The sequence below is a fragment of the Antechinus flavipes genome, chromosome 2 (genome assembly GCF_016432865.1).
Source record: "Antechinus flavipes isolate AdamAnt ecotype Samford, QLD, Australia chromosome 2, AdamAnt_v2, whole genome shotgun sequence".
Classification (NCBI taxonomy): Eukaryota; Metazoa; Chordata; class Mammalia; order Dasyuromorphia; family Dasyuridae; genus Antechinus; species Antechinus flavipes.
Window position 1 is genome coordinate 92382774 of NC_067399.1, and position 25409 is coordinate 92408182.

At 37.6% G+C, this 25409-nt stretch overlaps 2 protein-coding genes across 6 annotated transcripts in view; one reads left to right on the forward strand and one right to left on the reverse strand.

The window, feature by feature from the left end:
• The window catches only part of PIGF (phosphatidylinositol glycan anchor biosynthesis class F), a 40209-nt gene extending 38981 nt beyond the window's left edge, over nucleotides 1–1228 (reverse strand). Inside the window, exon 1 of one of the 3 annotated variants that reach the window (XM_051975207.1) lies at nucleotides 1090–1209. The gene's annotated coding sequence lies outside the window, so the exon portion shown is untranslated. Of the gene's footprint in view, nucleotides 1–1089 lie in introns of all 3 variants that reach the window. The other 2 variants (XM_051975208.1, XM_051975209.1) reach the window with 2 other exon arrangements.
• A 135-nt stretch (nucleotides 1229–1363) lies between these two features.
• CRIPT (CXXC repeat containing interactor of PDZ3 domain) overlaps nucleotides 1364–25409 on the forward strand; it is a 72120-nt gene continuing 48074 nt past the window's right edge. For 2 of the 3 annotated variants that reach the window (XM_051975212.1, XM_051975214.1), the window contains exons 1-4: nucleotides 1364–1503; nucleotides 11084–11149; nucleotides 12214–12268; nucleotides 12672–12775. In XM_051975212.1, the coding sequence (XP_051831172.1) occupies nucleotides 1488–1503; nucleotides 11084–11149; nucleotides 12214–12268; nucleotides 12672–12775 (241 nt within the window). In that variant the 5' untranslated portion in view covers nucleotides 1364–1487. Of the gene's footprint in view, nucleotides 1504–11083; nucleotides 11150–12213; nucleotides 12269–12671; nucleotides 12776–13072; nucleotides 14369–25409 lie in introns of those variants that run through there. The other variant, XM_051975211.1, reaches the window with a different exon arrangement.

Consider the following 25409-nt stretch of genomic DNA (forward strand, 5'->3'; position numbering starts at 1 on the left):
ATATTATACAGGATAAATTGAAGATCTTAAAGACAAGGCAGTAGCACTAAGAAGAAAAAGCAAAGGCTTTTCTAAGAAGTAGAATTTTAGCTGAGCCTTGAAGGAAGCCAGAAGAGTCCTAGAAGGCAGAGAGGAGAGAATTTCAAGCAGGAAGGGCAGAGCCAGAAACTGAGAAATAGTCCCTACGTACCAATCATACTAAGTTTGAGGCTAAAGAACCTCTATTATTATTAAAAATAATAGCAAGCATGAATATAGCTTTAAGTTTGCAAAACGTCTCAAATTTTGTCTAATTTTATCCTCATAACCCCGGGAGGTAAGCTTTATTATGTTATTGCCACTCTAGAGAGGAGCAAACAGGCACAGATTTAGTGACACGCCTAGGGTCACATTCTTGGTAAATGCTAAGACAAATTTGAATCCGGGTCTTCCAGACTCCTGCGCCACCTGGCTGTCTCCAATCTATCCCTGCCGCTACAGATAAAGCCAAATACCTTATGAAACCTGCGTGTGGAAAAGGATCAGAGTGGACAGAGAGAAGCGTAACAGAATGGGGACTGCATATAGGCAAAGGGTTGTTTTCGACTCCTATTTGACATTTATTTAATGCGAGACCTTAGACATAAAAACTTTTCATATCCAGAGCCTGCAAAGCCGCGGAGTTGGTCAAGATACTCCAGGTCCAAAACTAGGATCCCACAAAAGTAAGGAGAAACTAGGAAGTTTCTCCCAAATCTCACTCTACTTTGGAAAGAACATTCACACGAAGATATTGTTCCCACTTGCTGACCAGTGAAGTACCGGTCCAGGAGGCGCAAGTTCTGGCTCTCAGATCTGTGATATGGAGATGATTCGTTATTCCTCTGGCCCGGGGCAGCCCCAATATCCCAGAAGAAAGCATGAGAGAAAGGGAAAGAAGTGAGGACAGTAAGGAGGAGAGGGAACCCCAAAGAGGTAGCCTGGATTGAGAGGGGCAGCAAGAGGGAAGCGGGGGCTCCCAGGAGGAACTCACCCTCCGCATTAGAGGCAGGACCCTAGCGGAGAAGAGTGTGGTGGCCTCCCCACCCCCAGATTCTCATTCTAGCATACCTGAATCTCGGGCCGAGGAGAAATGGGTGGGAGATAAGGGAAAAGTCAACACCTGAGACCGAGCTCCCGCCCTCCTCGGCTCTCAGGTGCGACTGGCAGGCGCGCATTACGCGCAGGCGCACACACACGTGCGCGCGCGCGCGTAAGCTTTCTCGGTAATGGATGGGAAGCCTCAGCAGCCAATCGGAGAGGGAGAGAGGCCGGAAAGAGGAGACAAACCCCGCCCTCTTTCCCATCACCGCTTCTCCTGCGGCACTTCAGGTGTAGGGTGAAATTACAAAGACGGAAGTAAATCCCTTGTGACCCGGAAGGAGGTACTCGGCTGAAGAGCTGTTTACATTTCGAAGAAACCTGTGCCTTTGGGAAAGTAGTTAAGCCGGCTTGGTCCTTCTGACAGAATGGTTTGCGAAAAATGTGAGTAAGGGGACTTGGCGCCTCCGGGTATTGGGGTAGGGGCAGAGGAGAAAGAGGGGACAGATAAAAGCGCGACCCTTTCTCGATTTCAGGCCCACCCTCCTGAGGTTCCTGGAGATGATTTGGATCCTGGCCCCCCCTTCCCTTTTCTCTGATCCTCTACCTCTTCTTTCCGATGTCAGCAAGTCCTGTCCTGCTGCTTCGTCATCCTTTAACCTCCTTTTCCACCTTTTTCCTCCGCTTGAGGCCGGAGCCTGATCAGATATGTCTCCTCTAAATCCACACTGCGGCTCTATTATCTTTCGTCGGTCGCCAGCTCACAAGCCTACTGTCAGCTCCCCAGTGTCACCAGCACTAGGATCATGTTACATATGAATCATATATTAATGTACATAATCAAAAGGATCATAGGCTTAGATTCTCTAATTTTAGAGATGAGAAAACTGACGCCCCAGATAATTAATTTGTCCAAGACCTTGGAAGTAGTGACAGAACAGGGATTTAAAGGAAGATTTTTTGACTTGAAATCCATTGGGGGCCAGGGCCTTCCCCACAGCACCGAGTTGACTGGATCCTGTGTCCTATATTCACATTTATGTTCAATGACTGTTATTTCCATCACACCCTGAAATCTCTTTCTTTAGCCCAGATTAGAAAGTTGATTTTTTTAAAAATCCTCCAAACTTATAAATTGATCAGTTTTGAATTGATCATTAGCTTCTCTTTAAAAAAAAAAATCACTAAGGCTGATCTCTTCCTGAACCCCAAAATATGACTTTGTCATTACCATATATCTTTCAAGATCTAGTTTAATTCCCCTTCGTTGTAGACCCACTATGATCTTTCAACCTCTATAATAATCTAATAATCCAAAATGATGATTCTAACATTTATTTGACATTTAATTACTTTCTAATTAACATTATGTATATGAATATATGCATACGTTGATATGTGCATATGTAGGTATACGTATATATAGGTATGAGATTATAAACTCTTTAAGAATGATGATCATAAAGTCCTTAAGAAGTTGGACTATTCTCATTTTTTTATTCTTCACAATGTGCCCATTGTAGGCAGCTAATCAGTCCATCTGTAAGTATTTAGGAAACACTTTTATGTGCCAGGCAATTTGCTAAAACATTGGGGATACAAAGAAAGGCAAAAGAGTGCCCTTTCAAGTAACTCAACGAGCAAAGCAGCTTTATACAAACAAGATAGATACAACATAAATTGCAGGTTATCAACAGGCACCAGTATTAAGGGGAACCAGGAAAGACTTCCTGAATAAAACGAATTATTGTTCAGGATTTGGACCTGGAGGCAGAGATGGTGAGAGCATTCCCAGCTTGGGAGCACATTGTATGAGGACCCACTGGGAGACCAGTGCCATTGGATCGCAGAGTGGGGGGAAGGGGGAGGAGAATAAGAAGACTAAATAGGTAGGAGGGGCTGGTTGTAAAGCACTTTGACTGCCAGAGGAGGTTATGTGTGATTGTGGAGGTCATAAGAGCTGTTGGGGTTTATGGAATGGTAAATGAAGTGGACAGACCTGCCTTTTAGGCAGATCGTTTTTCAGCTGAGTGGAGGATGGGGGCACTTGTGGCAGGGACTAGTGGGCTAATACAGTGCTCCAGGTTTGACGTGATGAAGATCTGTATCAGGGTGACAGTGTCAGAGAAAAGAAGAGGACATGTATGAAAGATGTTAGAGATAAAATCAATAATACTTGGCAACAGATTGGCTATCAGGGGGAAGTGTGGGAGCAAAATGAGGAGCTCAAGATAACATAGATAACATCTATCCCCTTTAATCTGATGATTTCTTCTGGGATGCTGAGGGTGTGCTGGCCAGGGAAATAATGTATCTCCAGATCTGAGACCAGAGCTGAGGGGACTGGTGATAGTATGCTTAGTAGATATAGGGAAATTAGAAAGAGGGAAAGATGAGTTCTATTTTAGACATGTTGAGTTTGAGATATTTATAAGATATCCACTTTGAAATATCTAATAATTAGTTGGAGATTATAAAGTGGGAGGTCAGGAGAAAAGTTAGTGCTGGAAAATTAGATCTGAAAATCACCACCATAGAGATAATGATCATTGAGTCCATGGGATTAGGTAAGATTACTAAGAGAAATGGTATAGAAGGATAAGAAAAGAGGGTTTCAGGACAGACCCTGAGACAACATTATATTTTGGGCTATCTTCCTTTCTTGGGATTTTTTCCTTCCTACAGAGCTTAGATTTGCTTTGTTCATCAGCTCCTGAGTAGAAACAGATGATGGGAATGATCCAAGGTCAAAGCTAACATGCAGTGATTGGCAAAAATAAGAAAGGTGCCAAGGAATGGCGTCAAAGAGAATACTGTAGAATTAAACTAGTTCATCAAGGTGGAGTCACAATGGGGAAGGAATGAAAATATAGCTAGTGCAAGAGCAATGGATGACATAGGGAAGAACTGAGGGATTGATGTATCAGACTAGATGCAGAATGGGGTTTGAATGATTATAATCTAGCCTTCAGAATTAGTGGAAGAAGGATATGACTAGATTTAATTTTGGAATGACGTTCAGGGGCATTTTCCAGAGAGTGAGTGCTTGCCTGAAGTAGTTCAAGTGAAGAGACAAATGCTGGGAAGCTGAAGGAATTATGTACTTCTCCCTCTTCCCCTTTCCTCAGAAGACCTAACAGGAGGTAGATTAGAATGGCATTTTCTCCCCTTTCTACAAAGGCAGGAAAATGGTCTTTCATTTTTTCCCAAAAAAGGGAGGAGACCAGGCAGGAGCCCCGGTGCCATGATATGGCACTCAGCAAATATTTGCTGAATCAATATTATTATATTCTTGTTTCATCCAATTTAATAAGTATAAGAGTATGATTTTGTTTCCCACAGAAATAAGAGTGTAGGGGAAATGGAATAAGAGCTTATCAGAGACAACTTGTGAGATAAATTAAGTGGTTGTCTGTGACTTCAGCTCCATTTTTCACTTTTTTTCCCCACCATGCTCTCTCCTTTTGAAGCATTCTAAATAAACATTTTTTTCCTCTTCCTCCCTTCTTAGGACATGTCACTCTTTGTCTACCAATTTTCTCCTTTACTAAATTACATAGGTATTTGGGGAAGATATGATAAAGTGAAAGGTAGGCCTTACCCTCAATTGGCTGCCTTTCAACTGGAGGAGATGTGGAAATAGAGAAGTAATGACATTTATAAAACAATACACTATGTGTAGATGGGTTAACTACAATAATAGATTTTAAATCCCTTTCTGGCCTCATTTGTTTTTATGTGCATCCAGTACAGTTTCTTGCATATAATAACACCTCTTCTTTATATTAGTGATTTGAAAGTATATTGCTCAACATAATCCTGTAAAGTGGTTACTGTAAGTACTTTCCCATTTTACAAATGAGGAAATTGAGCTTTAGAGAAGCAATAATTAATTTTTTTTTTAATGTGATTGTTTTGGGTCTTAATTTCACTTTTCAAAGTATGTTAATTTACATTGTTTTCATCTATATTTTCATTTGATTTGCTAGTATTGCACATTTTTGTCACTTGGTGGCGCCAAAAAAGCAAAATAGAAAACTTTTTAAAATGTGTGCAATGTTTATAAAGAAGTTTTAGACTAATATATCTACATATGAGTTTGCTTACAATTAAGTTATCTTTAAAGTTAAATTTCATAACTCTGAGTGAGGTGAATTATCCCTCATTTCTAAGTAAGTGAGGGAGATGAGGTGAATTTCCACAATTACAGAGCTAAATTAGACCTAGCTTCTACCCTAGTATTTTCCTTTTTGCAGGTATACTAGACCAAATGAATCTTTTAACACTGTCAAATATTAACTGTTAACAAAACTATTGCTCCCCATTTTGAGGTTCACTGCCTTTTGGCTGCTCTGAATATTATAAGGCAGGACCCTAGACTATTGCCTTCTGAGCCTAATTGGGCTTAATTCCTAACTGGAATTATTTTAATGCAATGTTAACTTTTTTCTATAAAAGTTCTTAACCTTCTAGAAGCTGTTTCACTAGTCTTCAGCTCAGAAGTATCTTCTAAAAGTAAGGGTAAGATCAGTCATATCCATAACTTAAGAGGATCACTAGGAAGAAAGTTGTAATGAGACATATACTTTTCTTTTTGGAGCTTGATTCTGGCCACATGGAGTCTTTCTTGATCACTTCAACTGCTATTATCTGCCTTCCCAAATTGCTTTGTCTTTGTAGTCATTCAACTTATATTTATATGTGTCCTTATTGTTTTCCCCATTGAAATGCATGAAACTAGCCATTGTTTCATTCTTTATATCTTTGTCTCCAGCACTTAGCACAGTGCCTGGCACATGCTTGTTGATAATGTCCTTTTTGACAGGGAAAAAACCCGATAAATCCAGCCTCTGGATATGATTTATACTGCACAATGTTGCAGTGGAAGAGAAATCACAAGATTGGATTTCAGTCCCACTTTTGATACTTGCTCATTGCCTGACTCAGCAGGTGCCTTAATGAATTTGTGCCTCAGTTTCCTATCTCCAGATTAGTGACAATAAAACTTGCATTATCAACCTCATTATCAGGGTGCTTGCTGGGAATACCCTTAGAAAACATTAAAGCACTGTTCAGATGTTATTGCTGATATACTATAATTATCAAAATTTACTTCTGAATGTGGATGGGGATTTGTACTCACGGATTATTACCCCAGTTTTGTAGACTCAGGGATAGGTAAGGCAGAATGCCTAGTGTCACTCAGCAAGTCTTTGGTATTGTCAGAAATAAACTTCTGTGCTCTGTCCTACAGGTCTTGACATTAAATTATATAATAATTGAACTATAATTAAAAACGGCCTACTTTAAGATTTCTGTTATCCTCATTTGTCTCTAAGCTGTAGCCTTTATAGGTGGCCCATGGAGTGAGGGAGTGTGGACCAGGCCCAGAAGCAGTGCAAGGCAGTTGCTTGGCCTAGCAAGGCTTGAACGCTGAGCCTTTCAGGAATAGAAGTCCCTGAGGAGAGAAAGGAGGAGGTAGGACCTGAGGGGAGTAAGTCTTTATCAGAAATGCCCCTGATTTGCTGTGTCAGACTTGGCCCAGACTAGCTCTGGGGTTTCTTCCTAATCATAACCCTCGAAAAGGGTCCATACTTTCTTGGCCTTCTTGGCTATTTTTAGTTCTGTGGTCTTTGGAGTCAGGTGAAACCGTCTACGTGAATAGTTGATAACAAGGGCCATTTAAAGCATCTGAAACTATTTTTGGACTGAAAGTCTGGGTGAAGTGAACATTGGTGTGGGAGGTAGCTCGAGCTTATGACTGTGGTTTGGGTATTTTGTTTTGTTTTGTTTTTCTTCAGTAAATTAGGCAGCAGCTTCATCTTTCAAGGGAAAGAATAGCCTAGACTTTCTCTCCTCTCACTCCTTAACTCCTTATAATCCAGCTTCCAGCCTTAACATTTCCCCAGCCTACTCTCTCCAGTTACCAGTGACCTCTCTGTTGCCAAATCCAGTGGCTTTTTCTCAATTCTCCTTCTCCTTGACCTTTCACCTTCAATAACCTTTCTCACTCAGACTTTGACCTTTGACACAGTTGATCACTCTCCTCAACTTGATACTTTCTTTCCTTCAGGTTTTCAGGACAACACTCTCTCTCCTGCTTCTCCTCCTACCTATCAAACCACTCCTCAGTTTCATTTGCTGGACCCTCTTCCAGGTCCCATCCTCTCACCACAGATGTCCCTCAGGACTCAGTCCTGACTCCTCTCTATGCTGCTTCACTTGTGGTCTCACCTGCTCCTGTGGACTTAATCCCATATACAAGGATCAAGACTATAAAACAAAGAATTAGGCCAAACTAGGAAACTGAATCATAGTCTTAGTCTCCTCAGCCAACCAAGTCTTGGGGACAGCTTCATTGCTTTTTAGGGAAAAACTAACTTAGCTTATATAGCAGACTCCTTACTCCTACTTAGTCTGGGGGAGTATTAAAGACCAACTCCCACTGGAAGAGTCTTTCTAGAGAAAAGGCTTCTCTTAAACAGTAGAAAATAGACAGAATGTGAGAGGAAGTGATCTAGGGTGAAGGAGAATTTGTTAACACAGAATAGGGATTCTGGAGGGCAAAATGGAAGGAAAGGTGAAAGAGGATAGAACCGAAGAGTGGGTGAAGGATGAGCTAGATAGGATTAGTGGGGAGAAATGAATGAGAAGATTTTGTTTTATTAGACAGCTACTTTAAATCACTGGGATTAACAAAAAGATCATAAAAAGGGGGAAAGAATCCACACATGCAAAAAATGTTTGTTGCATTCTTTTTTGTGATAGCAAGGAACTAGAAAGTGAGTGGATTCCCATCATTTGGGTAATGGCTGAAAAAGTTTTATGGTATATGAATGTTATGGAATATTATTGTTCTATAAGGAACAATCATCAGGATGATTACAGAAAGGCTTGGAGAGACTTAACGTGAACTGATGCTGAGTGAAGTGAGTAGAACTAAGAGATAATTCTACAAAACAACAAGATTATATGATGATCAATCCTGTTGGACATGACTCTTTTCAGCAGTGAGATGATTCAGACCAATTCCAATAGAATTGTGATGAAGAGAGCCATCTATCCAGAAAAAGGACTCTGGGGACTGAGTGTGGATCACAACATGATGTTTTCACTGTTTTTGTTGTGGTTTGCTTTTTTTTTTTCTTTTCTTTTCTTTTCTTTTTTTGGATCTGATTTTTCTTGTGCAGCATGATAAATGTGGAAATATGTTTAGAAGAATTGCACATGTTTAACCTATATTGGATTACTTGCCATCTGAGGAAGAGGGGTTGGGGGGAAGGGAGGGAGAAAAATTTGAAACACAAAGTTTTGCAAGATAAATGTTGAAAACTATCTTCGTGTGTATTTTGAAAATAAAAAACTATTATTAAAAAAAAAAATCACCAAGATTAGGACAAAAGAGGAGATAGGAGTTTAATATCCATAGAACAGGATTATCAGTTAAATGGGGTGCCTGTATTACCAGATCCTATCATGATGGGAGGGTAGAATCAAAAGAAATAGAGTTTGCCCTCTGTGGCTCATTCTTCTTCAAAGAAGTTAAAGTGGGAGAAGGGCAGCAGGGAATTTTTATTAGCAAATGAATTAGTAAGTGCCAGGTGTAGCTGGGGTAAACTGAATTCACAATACTAAGTTTAAGGTGTTTGTGGTATTGTAGGGATAAAGGGCAAAAGACTAGCGCGTCATCTGCAATTGTTAATGATCATGAGCAGCACTGGATAGTATATATACAGTTTTTGCCTTCTAGGTTTACTTATAGTAATAAAAATTTCCTTGTAATATTCCTTGCACTTCTATGAATTATTATACTAGAAGTCAAACTATATACCTAATATTGCTATATACATAATTGTGAAAGACCTATATTTATAATACATGTTATTCTTGTCTTTCTTAATTGGTGCTATTTCTTTTTTAAAAATTTATCATTTTTTTTATTATAACTTTTTATTGTTAGAACCCATGCCTGGGTAATTTTTTTACATTATCCCTTGCATTCACTTCTGATTTTTCCCCTCTCTCCCTCCACTCCTTCCCCCAGATGGCAAGCAGTCCTTTACATGTTAAATAGGTTATAGTATATCCTAGATACAATATATGTGTGCAGAACTGAAGTTTTCTTGTTGCAGAGGAAGAATTGGATTCAGAACATAAAAAATAACCTGGGAAGAAAAACAAGAATGCAAACAGTTTACATTCATTTCCCAGTGTTCTTTCTTGGGTGTAGCTGCTTCTGTCCATCCTTGATCAATTGAAACTGAGTTAGATCTCTTTGTCAAAGAAATCCACTTCCATCAGAATACATCCTCATACAGTATTGTTGTTGAAGTATATAATGATCTCCTGGTTCTGCTCATTTCACTTAGCATCAGTTCATGTAAGTCTCACCAGCCTTCTCTGTATTCATCCTGCTGGTCATTTCTTACAGAACAATAATATTCCATAACATTCATATACCACAATTTACCCAACCATTCTCCAATTGATTCTCAAATTCCAGTTTCTAGTCACTACAGACAGGGCTGCCACAAACATTTTGGCACATACAAGTCCCTTTCCCTTCTTTAGTATCTCTTTGGGGTATAAGCCCAGTAGAAACACTGCTGGATCAAAGGGTATGCACTTTTTGATAACTTTTTGATAAATTTTTGAGCATAGTTCCAAATTGCTCTCCAGAATGGCTGGATGTGTTCACAATTCCACCAACAATGTATCAGTGTTCCTGTTTTCCCACATCCCCACCAACATTCCGCATTACCTTTCCCTGTCATTCTAGCCAATCTAACAGGTGTGTAGTGGTATCTCAGAGTTCTCTTAATTTGCGTTTCTCTGATTAATAATGACTTGGAGCATATGGCTAGAAATAGTTTCAATTTCTTCATCTGAGAATTGTCTGTTCATATCCTTTGACCATTTATCAATTGGAGAATGGCTTGATTTTTTATAAATTAGAGTCAGTTCTCTATATATTTTGGAAATGAGGCCTTTATCAGAACCTTTGACTATAAAAATGTTTTCCCAGTTTATTGTTTCCCTTCTAATCTTGTCTGCATTAGTTTTGTTTGTACAAAAACTTTTCAATTTGATATAATCAAAATTTTTTATTTTGTGATCAATAGTGGTCTCTAGTTCTTCTTTGGTCATAAATTCCTTCCTCTTTCACAGATCTGAGAGGTAAACTATCCTATGTTCTTCCAATTTATTTATAATCTCATTCTTTATGCCTAGGTCATGAACTCATTTTGACCTTATCTTGGTGTATGGTGTTAAGTGTGGGTCAATGCCTAGTTTCTGCCATACTAATTTCCAATTTTCCCAGCAATTTTTGTCAAATAATGAGTTCTTATCCCCAAAACTGGGGTCTTTGGGTTTGTCAAACACTAGATTATTAAAGTTATTGGCTATTTTGTCCTTTGAACCTAACCTATTCCATTGATCAACTAGTCTATTTCTTAGCCAATACAGATGGTTTTAGTAACTGCTGCTTTATAATATAATTTTAGATCTGGTACAGCTAGGCCACCTTCATTTGATTTTTTTTTCATTAATTCCCTTGAAATTCTTGACCTTTTGTTTTTCCATATGAACTTTGTTGTTATTTTTTCTAGATCATTAAAATAGTTTTTTGGGAGTCTGATTGGTATAGGTGCTATTGCTTTTTACTGTAGTATACTCTTCTTTATTACTGAGAATCCTAGTACAATGGTGTCAAATCTAAATATAAGTGGGGGACCACTAGATCATAACATAAAGCTCTCTGTAAGCCACATATTGACTTCATTTAAAATGTAAAATCATCTCTGTTTTATTGTATTTTATTTATTTTGTTAACTATTTCCCAATTATATTTTAATCTCTTTGAGGGGCAATACTTAAAAATGTTGTGAGCCACATGAAGCTGTGTTTGATGCCTCTGTCCTAGAACCAAGGATATTGTTATTTCACTTTATTCTTTTGAAGGTAGTAATTTGTGCTAAGTAACAGACCCACATTTCCTCAATCTCCTTTGTTTTTATAAAAGGTGAAAAGAAACTTGGTACCGTTATTACTCCGGATACTTGGAAAGATGGAGCAAGGAACACTACAGGTACTGCACCTTTGAGAAAATAATCTAAATGATGATTCTGCTAACATATGATTCAACCATTTTCAATAGTGTATTCTACATTTACAGTGTAGACAGTATCTTGCACAGTATATAATAGCTTTTTAAAAATTTATTGAATATTTGAATATAGTTATCCTTGACAATTCCGTGGTATCATTGACCCATCTCAATTAAAACAGAGAATTCAATCTATTAGGAGGTCCAGTGGAATGTCTTATATGTATCATCCTTCTGTTTTTGAAATGCAGAGTATAAAGCTAGAACAGGAAGCTATTAAGGAATTTTATTTCCTCTCAGGTTTTTGGCTTGATTTCATTTATTTAGAATAGTGCGTCCTCTGACAGGTCAGATGAATTGTTATTCATGGAACAATATTATGAGTAGAGGAGTGGGGCCTCCTATGAAGCAAAGAGTACCAATGGGAGAAGGTCAGTAAAATGAGACCCTCTCTGATATTTCATAATTGTGTGGTTATTTGCAGGTTGCTTAAGCTCTAAACTTCATGTTTCCTCATATTCAAGTTGAGATGTAACACTTTAGACTCGACTTTTATAAGAGTGTATCAAAGATTGTACTTTGAAAAACTCAATAACTCTATAAAAATTAGTTAGCCTTGACTTTCCAGTTTGTTTATTGTTTGAATGGAAAAAGTAACCTCAATTAAAACATGGACTTTAATTTTATTAGAAAAACCACTTAAAGTAGTTGTTTATTGAATGAATAAAAAAATTTTATTGTAATTATATATTTATGGAGCACACAAAATGTTTCGTACTCTGCTAGATCCCTGGCTTCACAGAATTAAGTTAAATGTGGCATCATTCCTCAAGTGCTCTCTAACATATAAAAAGTACAAAAGGCATTTTTCCACAAATTTTTTAACTTCATAAATAAAATCATTCGAGAAGTCTCTTAAAATTTGACTTTTAAATCAGATTTTGGGGTATTTTTCCATGAAGGTTAATTGACATATGGCATATTTCAAAAAATAAACTTTTTAATTGATTGTGTTGATATTATGTTTCTATTTTGTTCATGCATAGAAAGTGGTGGAAGAAAATTAAATGAGAACAAGGCTTTGACTTCAAAGAAAGCAAGGTAAGCGAGAGAGTCTTATAAGAATTACAAAGGAAATTTTCATTACTCCTAATATTAAGCTATTGAGTGCAAAGTTGATGAACATTTATGACAAAGGTATTTCTAGCATGTAAGTCCATTTGGGAATAGAAAAATCCTACTTAATGCCACTTGTTTGTTGGTATACTTGCTGGTGCCAACTGCAGGGACCTATCATCACTTACATATTATTTATATGTTATATATATTTATATATACATATATATGTTATTTATATGTTATATCCTATTTATGTGTTATCTCCCTATTTATATGTTATATTCCTGTTCAGGAAACATTATACAGGAAGCTTAGTATGAGGTTCTTCTGCATATCAGTATCAGCAAACATGTATCTTATTTTGCTCTGTTTTTCCCCCATCTAGATTTGACCCATATGGAAAGAATAAGTTCTCCACTTGCAGAATTTGTAAAAGTTCCGTACATCAGCCAGGTTCTCATTACTGTCAAGGCTGTGCTTACAAAAAGGGTATGTTTGTTTTATTCTTGTCTTATGTTTGTAGGAAACTTTATGTCTACAATCAGGAGTGATTGGATGATTATATAAAGGAACATATCCATTAATACACATTGATACCTCATTTTTTTTTCAAAAATCAATAAAATCTAATTTAGAATTTGGACATAGCTACAATTCTATGTTTTCTTATTTTCATTCTGATAAATAAAGCTTCATAATCTTCAGAATTTCCCAAAAGAAACCAAACAGCTGCTGTTATGACAGAGACTGATGACATGATGCATGCCTTATTTTCTTTTATTTCAGGCATCTGCTCAATGTGTGGGAAAAAGGTTTTGGATACCAAGAACTACAAGCAAACATCTGTTTAGTTACACTGATTGATTGACTTTCTGGTTTCCACTTTTATATTTCTATATGACTTTAATTTTCTGCCATATGTTTTCCAAGCTACACAACTTGTACATACTAGTTTTAAAACAGTATTTCAAGGCAAATAATTAACATTAGATGAATGTTCAGAGTTTTCCTCTTTCAAGAAACTCTGCATAATGTAAAGTAAAATATAATTACTATCTATAATTGATAACATCTTTACTAGGCTTAATAGGGAAGATTTAATGAAAACTTTTTTCCAATTCTTTATGCACTTTGTACTTAGCATATTTAGTTAAATCATTTCCCTCCTTTTTTCTTGTAGATATTTTTACTAAAGGGATGGGAATGTTAGAAGTTTGCTAATATTGCCTTGACAACAGTGAATCTGTTGTCAGATCCCATTGGCAACTGTTGGCAGCCAAGTTCATCATTTATCTCCCATGACGGGATGCATAGCTCTTAACACAGCATCCTTTAGGTAGTAAGAAATTAAATGAGCAGATAACCCTTGAAATTTAAAAGGACTTTTACCAGAGACCATGGTAGCTAAGGTGGCTATTCTATTTACCCACCTACGAATTGGGCCATATTGGAGAGGGTTTGAAAGTTTTCGTTTTAAGATTCTAATTCCTACATAAAGAGGAAGGAGTCCTTCTATGGAGTAGCAAAATTAGAATTAATACTTTAACCCTCTGCCTGAGTTTCTCCCATATCCCAGGAGATATACTCCAGGTATAGCTCAGAAGTAGTTAGTGTTTCTCTGAATTCAACCAGTGTTAGGAAAGTCAAGAGACTCATGCCTGTCCATGTTGACTAGTATGGAGAGCCATCACTGTTGTTTGTGAAAACCCCAGAAGCAGAGATCAAATCTTCCTCTCTCTTCCCCTCAAAACAGCAATAACATGAATCCCATAAATGATATGAAAGGATAAAAATTGCCATAATTTTGTACATTATAGTCCCGTAAGTCTGATTGGATGTCAAGGAAGAATGTTTCTGCTGTACCTTCATAGGTTTGGGATCTCTGCTGTTGAAAGCAGCTGCTTGTTGGGAGATAATTGTACAGCAAGATAGAAATCTTCTTTTCCTTTTAAAAGTTGGGATGTATGAAAAATATGTGAAACTGATGAGTCCTTTCAAGTGGCAGAATGTGGGGTATAAGTGCATTTTAATTTAAATTTTGAAATGATTATGAAAAGTAATTAAAGTTGTATTTGTCTTTCATTTGTTCAGTTTCTTTTATGTAACTTTTTTTTCAGGATTTATATTTATAATATTTCTCAGCTATGACTTTGTTGTGTAATAGGCAAGTTGGAAACATTTTCCCCAAATCATCTTTTTCAGATAATGGAAAACAATTTGAAAGTCAGGATTACAACAAATGATGACATAGATTATTTCCAAGGAAAGGAAGAAAAATCAGAATGCTTTTTTTGGACATATTATGCAAACTTTAAAGTGCTATTATTGCTATTATTGTTATACTTAGTATTACATTTATATCACTTATTTAATTCAACAAGCATTTTTTAAAAATTGTGCCTTCTGTGTGAAGGTGCCATGATAGGTGCTTGAGATACAAAGACAAAATTAAAAACAGACTTGCCTAAAGAAGCTTATATTCTTCTGGGATGATATCACTATTTATATAAGTAAATAAATTAAAAGTAATTCTAGGTAGTATTTGTATGGCATTTTAAGATTTGTAAAATGCGTTGTGTTACTTTATTTGATCTTTGTAATTTATAGAGTTTATACTGTAATTTAAGTATTATTATTATTATTCCCATTTTACGGTTGAAATGACTTAGCCAGATTCATACAGCCAGGGAAATTTCCAACGCAGCATTTGAACTCAGATCTTCCTAAATACAAGTCCCATGCTTTATCTTCTGTACCACTTACTTGCTTGTTAAAAAAATAATAATAATAATTTGAAGAAAGACAGAATCCCAACAAATAAGAGGCTCAAGAAAGGCTTCCAGGAGGAGGTGACAACAAGGGAATCTAAAAAATGAGGTATGGAGGAATAACACCCCAGGCATGAGGCCGGTCTACCCAGAGGCAAGGGGCTGATAGAATAGATAGCCAAGTTTGCACAGGGGCAGGGAGATCAGTTTGACTGGAATGTAGAGTATGTGAAGGGACTGGTGTGTGGAGGACTGGGAAATCAAGGACACTATTACTTCTTATTAGGTTTGGATCATAGAGCTAGGACTGGAAGGGACCTCAGAAGGCAAAGTGTTTTATTCACTGCCACATAGTCTCCAACCAGCAGAGGCTAAGACTCAAAGCCAAGTCTGCTGCCTCCTCATCCAGTGTTCTTCCTACCACAAGGCATATGTTCTCCTTTTCTCTGCCCCTGGAGACCTGTGCATGCTGGTAGGGAGATCAGAGCCCCATTCAGTGAAGATACAGTGCCTTACACAGAGTAGATGCTTAATAAGTGTCTGGTTGATTGAGGCATCCTTTCCCTCAGTGTAACACTCCCATTTACCAGAAAGATCTTGACAGACTAGTGGAGATGAAGTTCATTAGGGATGAATGTAAAGTCTTTCACTTGATTTTAATAATACCAGTGTCGGGCAGCTAGGTGGTACAGTGGATAGAGCACCAGCTCTGAAGTCAGGCGGCCCCTAGTTCAAATCTGACCTCAGACACTTAACACTCTATAACTGTGTGACCCTGAGCAAGTCACTTTTTTTTGGAATATATATATATTTTTTTTATTATAGCTTTTTATTTACAAGTTATATGCATGGGTAATTTTTCAGCATTGACAATTACAAAACCTTTTGTTCCAATTTTCTCCCCCTTTTTCCCACCCCCTCCCCTAGATTGCAGATAGATGAATACATGTTAAATATGTTAAAGTATATTTTAAATGCAATATATGTATACATGTCCATACAGTTATTTTGCTTTACAAAAAGAATTGGACTTTGAAATAATGTATAATTAGCCTGTGAAGGAAATCAAAAATGCAGGCAGACAAAAATAGAGGAATTGGGAATTCTATGTAGTGGTTCACACTCATTTCCCTGAATTCTTTCACTGGGTGTAGATAGTTCAGTTCATTACCGCTCTATTGGAACTGCTTTGGTTCATCTCATTGCTGGAGATGGCATCGTCCATCACAATTGATCATCGTGTAGTATTGTTATTGAAGCATATAATGATCTCATGGTCCTGCTCATTTCACTCAGCAGCAGTTCATGTAAGTCTCTGCAGGCCTTTCTGAAATTGTCCTGTTGGTCATTTCTTATAGAGCAATACCATTCCATAACATTCATATGCTACAGTTTACCCAGCCATTCTCCAATTGATGGGCATCCACTCAGTTTCCAGTTTCTGGCCACTGCAAAGAGGGCTTCCACAAACATTCTTGCACATACAAGTCTCTTTCCCTTTTTTAAGATCTCTTTGGGGTATAAGCCCAATAGTAGCATTGCTGGATCAAAGAGTATGCACAGTTTGATAACTTTTTGAGCATAGTTCCAAATCGCTTTCTGGAATGGCTGGATGTATTCACAATTCCACCAACAATGTATCAGTGTCCCTGGGCAAGTCACTTAACCCCAATTGCCTCAGCCAAAAAACAATAAGAAAGAAAGAATACCAGCTTCACAAGTATAGGATCTAGAAGAGGCATAATCATAATTTTCAGCTCAGTGAGTTCCTAGCCAAAAAAAAAAAAAAATCTTTAAAAGTGGTTTTAGGCTACATTAAAACTAGCATAGCTTCCAGGAATAAAGAGGCCACAGCGCCTTTGTCATGTGGATCAGATCACATCCACAATATTGTGCTCATTTTGGGAACACCACAGTTTCAGGACATTAATAAAGTGGAGGGTCCACAGGAAAACAACCAGGATGGAAAAGGATTTTGAGTCCATATTGGGAAAGACAAGGAGGTTAGTGAGACAAGATGGACAGAGACTGTGTGGAATCAGATGTCAAGTTGGGGAGAAATAGGAGACAGTCAGGTTATGTGTGGTTGAAGTATCTACTAGGATCCCTCAGACATGGATGCTAGATTAATTCTTTTGCTTTAATGGTATTGAAATCATCCTTGAAACATAATTGGTTCGAACATTTAAAAATTCTGGCAGTTGACAATTTGATTATTGATAACCTGAATAAAAAAAAAAAAAAGAAAGAAAGAAAAAGATCATGAGGAGCTCTAGCTCTTCTATCATGCTTGGCCAAAGCATATTAGGCATAACACACAGGCAAGGAATCAAGACCATATACTAGGTGAAGAACCTTTCTCTTATTGTGGCCAAATCTCCTTTTGTTGATCATCAGTTTTGTTATTGTCTCATTGCATTCTAGTCTCCAACCTGAGCTACTAACCCAGTGTGGGCAGACCTGCTGGATTAAATATGGAAGACCTTCAGTGTCAGATTAGAAGTTTAAACTTCAGTCAGGCAAGGAAGAACTACAATAGCTTTTCTTTCTTTGTGCTAGTTGAAGAATGAATATGTTTTAGAAAAAAATTAAACTGGCAGCAATATATAGAATGGATTGAGTGGATGGAGGGGCAAGATAGAAATGTCTTAAGGGATGATTTATGAGAGGATAATGGTTTGGCCTAGCATGAAGGAAGAAAATGGAAAAGAAGGCTCAATGACAAAGACTATTGCAAAAGAAAAGGGCCTGGGATGTATTATCCCCAAGGAATTGGATAAGCTAAAAGTATACATAGCTTCAAAAACAAAGTCATGAATAGTAAATGCATGATGCATTATGAAAGGATGTTTGTGGCACAATCCTAACCTTTTGAGGTTAACATCAGAGAAATAACAATGAAGTTCCATAAACCATTGTTGGTATCTTTATTAGAGAAAGTGGATAAATAAATACTCTCCAAAGTTTTTTGATTAATCCCCTATCAGTAAAAAAAAAAAGTTGTTTTAGCACAGACCCCTCCAATATATATATCATTACTTATTTGCAAATTATATGTAGTGGTCCTATACTTATAATCATGTACATTATGAAATTTGCACAAAAAATAGAAAAGGGATGAAATCAAGATAAAATAATAATGATTCTAGAGTCAAGGAGCCACTGGAGTTTGCTGAGTAAAGGAGTTACGTGGACAGCCTAATGCTTTAGGAAAATCCTTGGTAAGTGATGTGTGGGAAATTAAATGGAAAAGGGAGAGAGATAACAGAGAAACCATCTCTTACAATAGTCCAGGCAAGAGAATTATCCTGAATTAAGGTGGTTGCTATGAGCTAAGAGAAGGCAAAAGTTATAAGAGAGGTTGGAGGGATAGAAATGGCAAGATTTGGCAATGGGTTGAATATGTAGGCTAGGAGAAAATAAAGGGGATCCTGGCTAATTGGTGGGATTGTGGTGCCTTAACATTAATAGGGAAGTCTGGAAAAATGGTACGTTTAGGAGAAAACAAATAATAGTCTCCAGAGATATTTCTCATTGGTCTTTTGCTCCTGAGCACAGAGCCTGCCTATTGGGGGCACCTGTCTCTGTCACCTTGTGATCTCGAGATAATAGAAACGGCATGCTGGGAGAAAGGTGTATTTTCCAAATAGTACATATATTTCAATTAAGGATCCCTAGGTAATGGGTTATAATTGCACTGAAGGAACTGATTCCTCCCTCAGAAAGGTAGAAGGAAAGGGTTGAGTGGGAAACTGTTGGAGGATAAGGAAAATGTGGCTGGATATAAATAACCCCCTCCTTTGGGTATTAATGGAAAGATGGAATGTCCCACCCAGTAGTTAATCACATGCCTTTTGGTGTAAAGACAGTGACCCCACTTTTGAGACCCCTGGGATAAACTGTGGATCTGATCCCACCTAGCCATTTCTGTTGGCATTTCTGCTTCAGGATAACCATTATCCTCATACCCTTCAGTTAAATAGAAAGCTATTTCTGGTTATTGCATCTGCCAAGTTGGTTGGTCTGCGACTGTGGTTTCAGAGCACTTGGATATGCATGCAAGATGGTTTTATGTTTATAAAAGTGGGTCACAGTAAGTTGGGCAAAGGGTTATCAACTCCTCATTAACTATTACAAATCCTCATGGAAATGGTAATGCTGAAAAGCTGGCTTTGTAGAGTGTCCAAGGAAGCTATTGGATCTTTCTTGAATTTCATGTTATGGTGAAAATGGAAACGGGAAAGATGATGAACCAGGAAGGAGTAATAATGTGCTCTTCCTCCTTGTATTTAATACAGTCCCTCCAGAGCGCTCTGAACATTCTGAGTCTGTTAATAGCTGCACAATACCTATTAATGTGCAACCCAGATTGCTATTTTCATTATAACTAAATTCTCTTATCACTGGATAGATGAAATAAAGGACTCAGGAGTAATTCAGAGATCAAAAGAGATGATCTTGCTGCCAGAAACTAACACAATTATAATTCTTTAAGCATGGCCTAGAATAAAAGATCTCAACCTGGAGTCTACTGGTAAACTTGTTCTTTTTTAATATTTTGATCACTTTATTTCAATATAATTGGTTTCCTTTGTAATCCTATGTATTTTATTTTGTGCATTTAAACATAAATGAGGCCCCTAAACTTCACCAGAACTCCAGAGGTTTCCATTATATATGCAGAAAGATGAGTAACCCCTGCTCTAGTGTATACCATTAATGGCCACTTTTCAAATCATTTCCCCTTTTTTGCTCATTTTGTTAACTAAGGCTGACTATTCACTCAGTAAGGGTAGTCTGCAATCAGTAGTTTCATTTGTGCTCAATTCTCCCATCTAAAAGCTTCTTCCTTTTTATCTCAAGAAGTATTGTATAGTGATAAGGTAGGTTATTTATAAAAGCTCTACTTTTTGAAGCAACTGGTTGGCATGATAGATCTTCCTGTTTCTTAAAGCATAGCACTCTGAGTTCAAATCCTATCTCGGAACTTTCCTGTCACTTTGTCCCTCTGGAATATGGACATTATGGTAATAGAACGAACCTTCCATTATTGCTTTTGAGGATCAACTAATATTTGTAAAATTTAAAGTGTTTTGTACAGTTAGTGGTGATTCCCCTCCTCCCTCACTTTATATTCTAGCAGTGTTCGAGGGTGGTCTGCTAAAATGCCATTGCCCTTTGCAAATCCCAGATGTTACCTTTATAGCCAGGATATGTGAGGGTGTTTTGCTTGCGTTGTTAGGGTTTCCTTTAATATGCTCCTGGTTAAAATGGACAGGAATACAAAGAGAAACAATCAAAGGGAACCTTCCTGGTTAGTCATGGAGGCATTTAATGATAAATGATCTAAGTTAATAAATCAGCCCTCAAAATTCACAGCTGTTACTAGCTTCTATAAATTCCAGACTGAGGCTCAGCCCAAGGACCACCTTCTAAAGCCACAGCCCAGTTGTCCTCCCACCACTCCATTATTTTTCTCATCCTGAGGGGCTTCATTTTTTGTTTTATTTTTTCTCGGCACTGGTTGATACTCCAGGTTTACCACCCGAGCTCTTTCCAACTGGCCTCTCCCAGAATTCTCTCATCCCAAGAGGTTTCAGAGTAGTGAAGAGGAAACAGGCTACCATAGCACATCCAGCTTGGTTGCAGGAGATCTTTTTTCCTCTTTTCTAGGGTCCAGTGACTTTTTAAAATAATTTGATAATTGCATTTCAATATAATTGGGTTTTAAAAATTCCACATATTTTTATTTTATGCATTTACAAACAATATCCTGAGAAGAATATTGCCTTCACCAGACAGCCTAAGAACTGAAGAAATCTTGCTCCAAAGGAAGGTTGCAGGTGCGGGATCCTAAGAAGAGTGGGGTTCGGGCTGGGAGATCACAGCAGCTGTCAGCCCAGTCGGAGATGCGGGTGAGGCACTTGCCTTATCAGTTCACTTCCTACCTTCTCCAGTGTTGACACCCTGGGCCATCTGCCTAAAAACTGCAGGATGCCACTGTCAGAGCTTTCAGTTTTCACCATTCAGTTTGTTTCATCTGGCATCTAAAAACCCATCAGTAGCTCAGTAGTTGGCTCCGACCCTCAGGCTGATCCACATTTCTCAGAATTCATCATTAGACTGCTCAGGCAGCTTGACTTGAGGGAATTAATTCTAGACTTGGAGTCAAGAGAACTGGGTGTTCAAATCTTTCCCCCAAGGCTTATTATTATTTTATGACCACAGGCATATTAATCTCTCTGAACTTTAAAATCCACTTCCTCACAGGGTTGTAGCAAAGCTAATTTTGTATTAAGGGCTTTTCTTGATCTCTGTTATTAATGCCCTTCTCAAATTATCTTGTATTTCCTTATCAGCAAGTATTTATAAGCAGGATTTATGCCAGGTGCCATGCCTAGGCCTTAGGGCTACAGAGAAAAAAATCTTCTTCCCTCATGGAGTTTATACTCTAGTGGGAGGAAACAATATGTAGTAGTATGTAAGGGATCAGGAAAGGTGTATTGGAGCTAACTTTGGACTGAGCCTTGAAGGATTCTAGGAATAGAAGAGCAGAAAGAATTTTTCAGACACAGGAGACAGTGTTTGGGAGCAGTGGTTAGGACACTGGGCCTGGGGTTGAGAAAACCTGAGTTAAAATTAAACTCTAGACACTTGCTAGCTGTGTCACCTTGAGCAAGTCATTTAACCTGTTTGCCTGAAATAAAATGGGTATAGTTTTGAGGATTAAATGAGATATTTTGTAAAATTCTTAGCAAAGTGCCTGGCATATAGTAGGCACTATGTAAATGCTTATTCCCATTTCTCTTCCTTTCCCTTATCCTTTCAGCCTCCAGTTTGACTAGACATGAGGGAGAATGAAGGGAAATAATGAATAAAAAAAGCTGGAAAGGTAGATTGGAACCAGGATGTAAAAGACTTTAAATGCCAACAAATAAGAGTTTGTATTTGATCCTACAGGTGATTTATAGATTCTTTCCTCAATTTCCATATCTGCATGGCACCCCCTCCCCTTTCCTCCACATTCCCCACAAATGGGAAGAATTTTAGTGCCTCAGGTAACTCTTTAAGACCCCAACTTACAGATGTGTACAAGAGGAAAGTCTCCGCCCATGAGATTTTTCACACCAGTGGAATCACAGGTCCAGATTAAAAGAGTCTCTGACACTTAGCAGAGTGTTTTGTGCAGAGTAGCCACTTAATAAGTGCTTGTGGAACTGTTTAATTTAGGGCCCTCTAGAAGGCTAATACCAGAAGAGACACTTCCATTATTTTAAAAGACTGATTGCCTGGTTTCTTCTGTATCTTGAGATCCAATGTAGCTCATAATTGGTTTATCTTAAAGGACAGATGTAAAAGAGTGCCCTAAGTTTCTGTCTTGTTATGAGTGTCTTACCATAAAATGGCAGGATTGTTACCAAGGTTTGGCACCATGAAAAGAATAAAAAACTAACAGATGAGTTTTCTAAGGTAGCACTCTTCAGCTGTACTTTCTAACTCTCAGTTGCTTATTCGGTCTGGGTCAACAAAGAATGGTTAACTACTTCTCTCGTGGTTTAGGGGGTTACCGTGAAAAGGTCTCTAGGACTGTGACTGAAGACCTCATGCCATGAATGTTGCAATGCATACCAGCCATACAGACTTAAGGGACTGTTAGTTAATGAATTTTTTGATTATTTACTAATGTAGTAATGTAGTCTCTAATAAGAATACTTGGTTCACAGCCCACCTCAATACACACATACACACAGGATCTGTATCTGAAGTGAGATTTGAATTCACTAATATTTACGGTTCAAGACAAAGGTGGGCACAAACTTAGATTATGTGGCAAAGTAGTAAGTCAGCTCCTGGCTGAATGGAAGTTTTTTTTTTTTTTCCTTTGTGTAATCTTGATGTTCCCCTAATATGTGTGTAATTCTCTGCTTTGCCCTGAGGATTGGGGCTCTCTATACTCCTGCATCAGCACTTCTCTCTGATCCAAAGAGGCTGTGTTACTTGAAGCTAACTTTCTTCAGTGTATCTAATTTGTCTTCTCCGAGATCCCTTTCTGAATATATCATTTGTTAGAGGTCTGCTCTCCCCAAGGGAGAGGTTGAGGGGTTGAAGGAATGTTAGGTTTCCTTCCCTCACCCTTGCCCTTAGATACAAGTAGAAGGTTCTGACTCCTCAAAACATATTTAAAACTTAACTCTGAAAATAGTACGAATGTTCCTGCAGGAATCTCCTCTGATATATTTAGGTCAAGAAGTATATCAAATTCCTTCTACCACTCCATTTTAAAATGCAGTGTAACTAGAATTTTTTTTAAAAAGTTAATTTAGAAAAAACTCTTTGTAGTGAATATCTTTGATGGTGGTGTAACATCCACATAGTTAATTTTTTTCCCCAAGGTTAAGAAAAGGCACATTTCAGAAGAAATTTAAATTATCAAGAGTCAAATGAAATACTCCAAATCATCAATAATAATAGAATACAAATTAATTCAATGTTTCAATTTCCCTTCATAACCATCAAATCGGCAAAGAAAACAAAAGTAGAAAATGGTGAGTGCTAGAAGGCATACTAATATATTGATGGTCCTATGACCTATGAATTGATCCAACCATTCTGGAAAACAAAAAAATGTGATTAAACTATACTTATCTTTTAAAGAATGACACCACTCCTAAGTGTATGCCCCAAGGAAGTCAAAGACAGAACAGTCTCATATATGCAACAATATTTAAAGCAGCATTTTTTTAAAGCAAAAAACTAGAAACAGAGTGACCACTAGGGGAATGACTGAACAAACTTTGGCATTCAAAAGTAATGGAAATACAAATTTGAAGAATTCAGAGAAGACTTGTACGAAGTAAAATCAGAATTTGGAGAACCCTTTACATCATGATCCCAATAAAGTAAAGGAAAACAAAACTTAAAAACTTGTGGTTTTATCCTATGATTTGAAACATTTCACTTCTTCCCAACTTGATTAAATAGATTATTCTCAACTAATTTTTGCCTTTGATTGATTGGCTGATTTCATTGTTGTGTCTAGGAATTGTTCACACTTAAATGTTTCTGCAACTCAACCAATTCATCTCTTGATAAAGGCATCATTTCATAAAGCATCTTGTCAATTATGTTAATTGGGGTTGGAGGTACACAAAACAAGTCCCTGACACATTAAAGAATTCTATGGAAACAACTTTTGTTCCTACCAATCTGTGGGCTTCAGAAGAGTTAATAGTTTACTAGAAACAGATCCCTTTCCATCTTTGTTTGCAAAGTCCTCACACCAGCTGAATAACAGCTTGCATTTCACTTTTTGTAACACTCTGCAACATCACAAAATATTTGCTGGAGTTTTGAAGGATGGCTGCAAAATTAGTAAACTGGAAGGAGGCCCATATGCACCCCTTCCTTGTCAGCACCTTCTGTTCTAACAAACAGGAAGACAGCTCGCTAACTCTGATTGCTTCTCTAGTATATGACAATCCTGGCAACACTGCTTGGGGTAAGAATTTCAGCAAACGAAATAAGATGAAGGCTTTGCAGGTGTCAATGCATAGTCTTGTCACTTGGGGAGATGATTCTTAAAAATGGTCTTAATGATGGTGAATCACTATGATAACTTTTCTCCTCAACATTTTCTTTGCAAACAGATTTGCAGGCTTTGTGAGGAAACAGGTCTTCTAAGGTATAATCATTTTATTTGGTTGGGAAGAGGTGAAAGGCTAATCAAAACAATTTCAATTGTAATGTAATGAGATAATGAGAGCTATAACTAGAAAGGTGACAGAATGGAAGAGGGTTAATTGCAGAAAAAGTAATGCAGAAGTGCAACTAATAGAACTTAGTAACTGACTGTATTCAGGAAAGGGACAGATCTTAGATGACCATGTGATTTCCAGCAAGGGTGACTGTAGAAATAGTGATGCAATTAAATAGAAGTGCAGATCTGGGGCTTTGAGGTATAGGACAGAAATATGGTTTTGGATATTTTGAGTTTGATATGATAGCAAAACATAAAACACCCCATGTGCTGAGCCTTTGAAGATCATAGTGGAATCTGTAGGAAGACAGGCACACTAATGCACTGTTGGTGGAGCTGTGAATTGGTCCATCTGCTTGAGACAAAAATTTGGAACTATACTAGAAAGTCATTAAATTGCTACCCAGTGTCCCCACACCACCATCACTGGGTTTATATCCCAGGAGTTCAAAGAAAAATGTTCCCTATATATAAAAATACATGCTAGGGCTTTTCGTCATAGCAAAAACTAGAGCAGAAATAGATGCTCATTAATTGAGGAATAGCTAAAAAAAATTGGTATATGAATAAAATGGAATATTATTGTGTTATAAAAACA